Source organism: Mastomys coucha, unplaced genomic scaffold, assembly GCF_008632895.1.
Source record: "Mastomys coucha isolate ucsf_1 unplaced genomic scaffold, UCSF_Mcou_1 pScaffold8, whole genome shotgun sequence".
Taxonomy (NCBI): Eukaryota; Metazoa; Chordata; class Mammalia; order Rodentia; family Muridae; genus Mastomys; species Mastomys coucha.
Window position 1 is genome coordinate 79,784,339 of NW_022196914.1, and position 8,240 is coordinate 79,792,578.

The 8,240-nt window shown below is 42.0% G+C and overlaps 1 protein-coding gene across 5 annotated transcripts in view; it reads right to left on the bottom strand.

Moving 5' to 3' along the window:
• Nnt (nicotinamide nucleotide transhydrogenase) overlaps positions 1-8,240 on the bottom strand; it is a 105,857-nt gene that overhangs the window by 70,749 nt on the left and 26,868 nt on the right. For all 5 annotated transcript variants that reach the window (XM_031360716.1, XM_031360715.1, XM_031360714.1 and 2 more), the window contains one exon: positions 3,138-3,325. In XM_031360716.1, the coding sequence (XP_031216576.1) occupies positions 3,138-3,325 (188 nt within the window). The remainder of the gene's footprint in view (positions 1-3,137; positions 3,326-8,240) is intronic.

An 8,240-nucleotide genomic window follows, 5' to 3' on the forward strand; every position in this document is an offset into this window, starting at 1 on the left:
TGCAGAATTTAAGCCACACAGCCTTCTGAGAGCAGACTTTGGGACGATGTACTGACGACAAACTCCCTGCAAGTGTAATGTGAAGGTTATATGGCTTCAGAAAATAGGAAATGCAGTAAGACAGATTAGCAAAACCTTTCTAGCTAGTCTTCAAGATTATCACCTTCTACTAAAATACACTGAGTAGAGACCACTTGGAGGGGGTTGGGGAATGGCCATCTGTAATCTTGTTATTAGCCACCATGTGGTTGCTGGGAATTGAACTCAGGACCTTTGGAAGAGCAGTCACTGCTCTTAACTGCTGAGCCATCTCTCCAGCTACATCTGTAATCTTGTAATTCCAGTATTTAGGAGGCTTAAGCAGGTAGATGGCAAATTCAAGGTCCCTCTGGGCTATACAAGTTCCTGTCTCAAAACAAGCTATGCAAGTAGGCACTAAAGGTCAGTATATTTACCTAAGAGGTCCAAAGCTGCATCACTCAAAGCTTTTTAATCAATAACAAAGATATATACTGTGTCAAAATAACTACCATTTCTAGCTTCCTGTCTTTATTATTCTAAGAGTAAATGTCTTAGCGCCCTCTGCTGGCCACTTGTTGCATGGCAGCTCCTAGCACTGCCTTCTCCAAGGTGCACGGGCTTGCTCGCACTTAGATGGGGAAAGCACAGGTATCCTAATTCCTTCTGGTGAGTCACTGTCACAAAAGGGAGTGCTCTCCTGCCACTGCTTGTGCATGGTTTCCATCATAGCTGCCAGAGTCCACAAACATCATCCAACGGCTTCTGATCTCCATCCACAAGTACTCAAACATAAGCCTCATTTCTCCACTCCAAGATACACCCAGGGGATGGGCCCGTACCTCCCTCCTGCCTATCTGCCTCATCTAACAGCGCTCTGATGGGGTGGCAGCATCTGGGGAAACCACCCGTCTACCATTTGTGTAAACGGAAGTTGTAACAAAAACAAACATTCAAACAAACAAAAAAAAAAACTAAACTAAAGGAATTTTGGCTAGGAACAAGAACAAAATTTCCATCGATTTCTGACTGACCCTAAGCAAGCATTTGCCATTGTCTGCTATGTACTCTTGTATGCAAAGCAATATGCTCAGAGTTAATAAGTATAAAATATCAATCAACTCTGAAAACTATGGAAAATGCTCTAGATTCTGTAGGATCAAATATCCGGCCCAAAGATCATCCATTATGTAAAACAAACAAGCATATCCATTTCATTAGTATGCAAACTTGCTTTAATATTAATAAATGCCAAAAAATACATATAAACTAAAAATTGCCTTCAAATAAACTTCTTTCAGATCCATTTCCAGTGAATGTTTCATTTGTACATCTATAGACCTGGGCTCATGTAAAAATTTCTCAGGCAAAGGGGTCATGAGTTTAAGTTTTGATATAAAGAAGAGGAGGCCTAAGTAGAGACAAAGGCCAGGAACCATGCAGCCTTTAGTTCTCACCGTCGTCTCGCTGGTTTCCATTCAGGAAGCGGAAAGAACCACAGGCAACCCGGTTCTGATCATCCAGGCGTAGAAGCAAAGGAAGGGAAAGAGGTAGGAAAGTACAAGATGTCTCCATATCAAGGGGCTCTTTGCTGGTCAATAAAAGTTTACTGGCTTGACATTATGCACTCTGCACAAACACTAGCTAAAAAATGTTAAGACTTAAAAATAATCCTTGCTGTCGGGGACCTCATGATCTGGTGAATGAGACAAACACCTCAGGGTTGGAGAGGTGGCTTGGTGATGGGAGCATTTACTGTCCTTGGCAGAGGTCCAACACCCATGTCAGGTGGCTCTCAACTGTCCCTGACTCCAGCTCCAGGGAATTCAATGCCTTCTTCTGGCTTGCATGGTACTACACTCACATGTTTCTAGGACTTCTATAACAAAAAAAAGAAATCCCTTCGTTTAAATTCTAACGTGTGCAGTGATGTGTGCGTTTCTTCACCTGAAATCACTGTGGATTGAAACCTTGCTCTTTAACCCTACGTCACAGACTGCTGGAACTGCCCTTTGGTGACTGTAGCAGCCCAAACACTCAGGCAAAGTGGCTGTGTGTTCTAGAGATAAATAAAATACAATCTCCACCTTGGTGAAAGACAGGAAAGCTCAGCTAACGGTGATTGTCCATGACATAGATCCCATTGAGCTGGTGGTTTTCTTGCTTGCCCTGTGCCACAAAGATGGGGGTCCCCTACTGCATCATCAAGGGGAAGCCCAGGCTGGGGCGGCTGGTCCACAGGAAGATATGAACCACTGTTGCCTTCACACAGGTGAACTCGGAAGACAAGGGTGCCCTGGCTAAGCTGGTGAAAGGTATTAGGACCAATTACCATGACAGATATGAGATCCAGGGTCCTAAGTCTGTGGCTCATATTGCCAAGCTGGAAAAGGCAAAGGCTGAAGAACTCGCCATAAATGGGGTTAAATATACACTGCTAAGTTTCCTGTACATAAACGTTAAGTACAAAATTATCTTCCATCTAAAAACACTTTTTTGAAAGAAATTCAAACACTAAACACGTATTCACCCATGAACTAGGTGATTTTGTTTGTGTGAAGGGGTGTATGGGTGTGGGTGTAGTATGTTTTATCAGTTTGACACAAGAGTTATCTGAGAAGAGGGAACCGTAATCGAGAAAAGGCCTCCCTCCATAAGACTGGAAAGCAAGTCTATGGAGCATTTTCTGAATCAGTGATTGGTGTGGGAGGGCCTAGCTGATTGTGAGTGGTGCCTGGACGTCCTGGGCAGGTGGTCCTGTTTTAAATAAGAAAGCAGGCTGAGCAATCTTGAGGAGTAAGCCAGTAACCAGCACTCGTCCATGGCCTCTGCTTCAGTTCCTGCCTCCAGCTTCCTTTCTGGAGTCCCTCCCTGCCCAGACTTGGATCAGTGGGTGTCACCTGAGAGTTGTCAGCCAAAATAAACCTTTCATTATTACCTTCCCAAATTGCTTTTGGCAATGGTGTTTTGTCACAGCCATCAAAACCCTCACGTGAATGTCCAATTCTCATTTGTTCTCCAAAGATAACAGTTATAAGCAGCATACGTGGAATCAGAGCTTCACACGAATGTCCAATTCTCATTTGTTCTCTAAAGGTAACAGTTACTAAGCAGCATACCTGGAATCAGGGCTGTACTGATAAGGATGTCCACTTCCTTGCACTGTTGAGCAAAGAGCTTCATTTCAGCTTCAATGAACTCTTTGGACATCTCTTTCGCGTATCCTCCTTGGCCCTCACCAGATTCCTTCAAGTCCACCTCCAACGGTTCAGCACCAAGGGATTTGAACTGTTCCAAAGCGGCAGCTCTGGAGCATTGAAGGGAAAACAGTAGTTAATTAGATCAGGGACACACTCATCAAAATCCTCATTTATGTCTACACTTTAAATCAGTGGTTCTCGACCTTCCTGATGCTGCGACCTTTTAATATAGTTACTCATTTTGGGGTGACTCCCAACCATAAAATTATTGTCACTGCTACCTCATAACTGTAATTTCGCTAATGTTATGAATCGTAATGTAAGTATTCTTGGATAGAGGTTTGCCAAAGAGGTCTCAGCCCACAGGCTGAGAACGGCAGCTGTAAGTAAACCCCACAGAGTTCAAGGTCAAGAGTTTGGTTTGCTATCTCTGGCTTGATTGTTTCCATGACTTCAAACACCTACACAGTTCTTACATTATTTTTTTTTCCTTAGGGGGGAAAAAAAAACAAGAATCCCAATTTCTATTTAAAGAAAAGAAGAATGTCACTATTGCCAACCCTAGTTATGTTTCTTTTGATTCCAATATTGATAATGATATGATATCTGATACACATGAAGATTTACTATCATGGGCCAGAGAGAAGGCTCAACAGTTAAGAGTACTGACTGCTCTTACAGAGGTCCTGAATTCAATTCCCAGCAACCACATGGTGGTTCACAACCATCTGAGGGATCCAGTGCTCTCTTCTGGTATGTCTGAAGAGAGCAACAATGTATTCACATACATAAAAACAGATAAATGAATCTTAAAAAAAAAAAACTTGCTCTCACTTGCATCACACAAGTTGAGGTTTTCCTTTTACAATTGTCCTGAGTTTGTTCTCTTTGAGATTTTTTTCCCACATAAATTACTTATATTAGAAATACTTTAATATTCAAATAAAGTGATTTGGGGGAGGCAGGAAGGGAAACAATATTTCAAAGAGAGTCTAGAGCATATAAGACAGTGTCTCAAAGGAAAATTGTAATAAACAAATGGTCAATTGTGAAAAGCCAACATACTTAGGTTATTCAAAATATATTCAATTTGTAATAAATAAATGCCACCCAATCACTGTATTCTGTTTAGAAAATGGGAGCCAGGAAAGATTTCAGTGGTGGAAATCACCAATATCTCTGCCCTACAGTAAACCTCAAGCATCATAAATGACAGCAGTCATAGGAGATGCCCACTGTAAACACAAATATGGCCACTAACCTATTTTATATATTAACCAGGTGTGGTGGTTTGAAAGAGAATTTAGCCATAATGCTCAGCTCTTCGCACCAGCCACCATGCCACCACTGTCTTAATGTGCTCTTACCTTATAAACTCTTTTACAAGTTGCTTTGGTCATGGTGTTTTATCACAGCAATAGAAAAATAGCTAACACACCAGAACTAGTTCCTGTATGTCACAGGGCTGACGCACAATGAATTCACAAAAACTGTGGCAGCACGGGCATGGCCCACAGCAGGTCCAAACCTGCTGGGCCAGTGTCCTAGCACAAGATGGAGAAGGATGCATGAGCTCTCATCCACAACCAAGAAGCTACCTCCAAATACCAAACTCTCCCAAAGGAAGAATGAGTTCCTCCTGCAGTGTCTCAGTGGGTTCACAAGCCACACTTAAGAGTGGGCTCCACATCTGCAATAGACAGCCCAAACAAAAGAAGCTTAAAAAGTATTCTTGAGATGTTTTGGGTCATATTGCTGTGTTTGGGCATTTTCTACCTTACTACTCTTTTGCTTTTATATTATGGTTTCTGATTTTGTGTTTTTATAGGTTTTGTGTGTGTGTGTGTGTATGCATGCACATTTATGTGTGCCTATATGTTTGCATGTACCTCTGTGTGTGTGTGTGTGTGTGTGTGTGTGTACATATGGGTATGTATGCATATGCATGTGCATATGTATTCATTTCTCATTCTCTTTTTTTATTTTATTTTTAAAATTTAGTGGAGGGGTGCCCATTTTTCTTCATTCTTGTCTCTTTGTCATTTTTTTGTTTGGTTGGGTTTTTTGGGTTTTTTTTTTTTTTGGTTCTTTTGATTGTTTTTTTTCTTGAGCAAGACAGAAAGAAGGTGTGGAGTTGGAAGGATCGGGAGGTAGGGAGGATCTGGGAGGAAAAAGGATCAGAATATAATGTATGAAAAAAATTTCAATTAAAAAAAATTTAAAAATTAAATCATAAAATCTGCAGGAAAATGGATGGACTCAAGATACATAATATTAAGTAAGATCATCCAATCTCAGAATGGAAAATAAACAAAACAACAAAGTTGTGTCCTCCTTCACATTCAGACCACAGCCTATAAAATATACATGAATATGAAAATATGCAAACAGATGTACACATGGGTACAGAATAACAGTTACAAAGGAGAATATGAATAAGTGATATTAGGTGAGGAGGGACAGGATGCCACATAAAGGGCACAGGAGTCACAAAGGGTAGGAAGCTAATTGCTTTTGCAGTCTCAACTCTGTTATGGCTTCTTTTTTGTGGTGCGCAAAACAATAATTGATAATTAAATTGTAAACACACAGCTTCAGAATAGCCATTCTAGCTAGACAGAAATTCAGTGAGATGGATGGAGTTCAGGGCTTAACAAGTGTTTATTCGAGTGCCTACTTTAATCAAGCTGCATGATGTTTTTATTACATTACAATGTAGTGTGTTACTTTATGATAATTTTTATAGTAAATAAATCAATTACAAATAAAAGTAGAATCTTAGTTACCTTTTAGTTGCTCTGAAAAGACACAATGACCCAGGCAACTTATAAAAGAAAGCTTTTAGAGCTCACAGTTTCAGAGGGTCAGAATCCATGACCACTGCGGTGGGAAGCATGGCAGCAGGCAGCCAGCCAGGCATGGTGCTAAAGCAGTAGCTGAGAGCTCACATCTTGAGCCACAAACATGGGGCAGAAAGAATGTTAACTGAAAACAGTGTGGGCTTTTAAGACCTCAAAAACTCCCATGTGACACACGTCCTCCAACAAGGCCATACCTCCTAATCCTTCCCAAACATTTCCACCAAATGCTGACCGAGTATTCCAACGTGTGATCCTAGGAGGAGTCCTTCTCACTCAAACCACCACAAGTACACTTAACAGCAGCTGTGCTTGTCACCTATTCAGTTTAGTATGACAATGACACCAGTACACCAAACACTCAGTAGCTAACCCAGCAAGTTTCAGATGATTTCTAGGTCAAAATATATCTACTGCCACTCTAATATCATTACCTATTATAATTAAACCACAAACAATCCACTTTCTAAGGGCTTGAAGATTTGGAAACTCTGCTCGTCAGCAAACATTAGAAATAAAGGGACAGAAGCAATGTCACTTTTGGCCTCAACTCTCCTTAGCTGATGTTGTGACTACTCTGGAATTGCCTCATTTTTCTTGTTGAAGTGAAGTGGATTTTATAAGAACCTCACTTCTCGGCTGGGCGGTGGTGGCACATGCCTTTAATCCTAGCTTTTGGGAGGCAGAGGCAGGCGGATTTCTGACTTCAAAGCCAGCCTGGTCTACAGAGTGAGTTCCAGGACAGCCAGGGCTACACAGAAAAACCTGTCTCTAAAAAAAAAAAAAAAAAAAACCCTCACTTCTCTAAGGTCAGGAAAAAGCTGTTAATTGTGTTCTATGAACATCTACTCTGAAAAGCCACACTCTTCTCAACTTTGACTTTTTTTTCTGTATTTGTGATTGGACAGTACAAGCATATGGTTCAGTCGTCAGAGTATTGTTGAGCACACATGAGGCCCCAGATTCAATCTCCAGCACTGGAAAATACATACAGAAGACTGACAGCCATGTTGTCACTCTAGTACCCTCACTTACAATAAACATACGTGTGTTTTGAACCTAAAGTAAATCAAACAACAAAATGATAACTGGACTCAGTAAGCGTTTAATAAAGGCTGATATCTGGCATCTTCGGCAATGAAGAAGAATTTTTAATCAAACTTCTCTTGGCAAACAGTGGAGGAAAATGTTCTATGACTGTCTTAGAGAAGTACAACACACACAGAAAAACAGTTTCTCCTACATGTTCTATAAGCTTCAGAGAAAAATAGCTCTCTCCTTATGTCTGAACCAATTCACTGGTTCCTTCTGGTCTGTCTGGGCTGGTACCCTAAGCAGACATTGAGCCCAAATCTTGCAGCCAGTCCCACAGCATCCTGAGGGGGCTCGGGGCTCTCCTCCCAGGCACTCTGATACGCCCAGGATCAGAGGATCGGAGGTGAGGAGGATACATCTGCCCCAACACCAGGAGTAACTGGGACTAGCCGGACCTAGGCATGCAGGAACTCTGCCAGCCCAGTAACACGGTTTCTTTCCCATTTGTCTGGGCTGGTGTTCTGAGCAAACCTTGGTTGCAAACTCTGCAGCCAGTCCCACAACATCCAGAGGAAGCTCCACTCCCAGGTGCTCTAACAAGCCCAGGATCACAGGATCCTAGAATCACAGGATCACAGAGACAGCTTGACTCTGAGGAGTTCTGACACAACCAGGATCACAGGAAGGACAGGCTCCAGACAGATGTAGCCAGAGCAGGTAGCACTAGAGATAACCAGATGGCCAGGGGCAAGCGTAAGAAAATAAGCAACAGAAACCAAGGTTACTTGGCATCAGAACCCAAATTCTCCCACCATAGCAAGTCCTGGACACACCATCACACTGGAAAAGCAAGATGCAGATCTAAAGTCACTTTCATGATGATGATACAGGACTTTTTTTTTGTTTTTTGTTTTTCCTGAGACAGGGTTTCTCTGTGTAGCCCTGGCTGTCCTGGAACTCACTCTGTAGACCAGGCTGGCCTCGAACTCAGAAATCCGCCTGCCTCTGCCTCCCAAGTGCTAGGATTAAAGGCATTCACCACCACCGCCTGGCTTGATGACACAGGACTTTAAGGACATAAATAACTCCCTCAAAGAAATACAGGAGAACACAGGTAAACAGCTAGAAG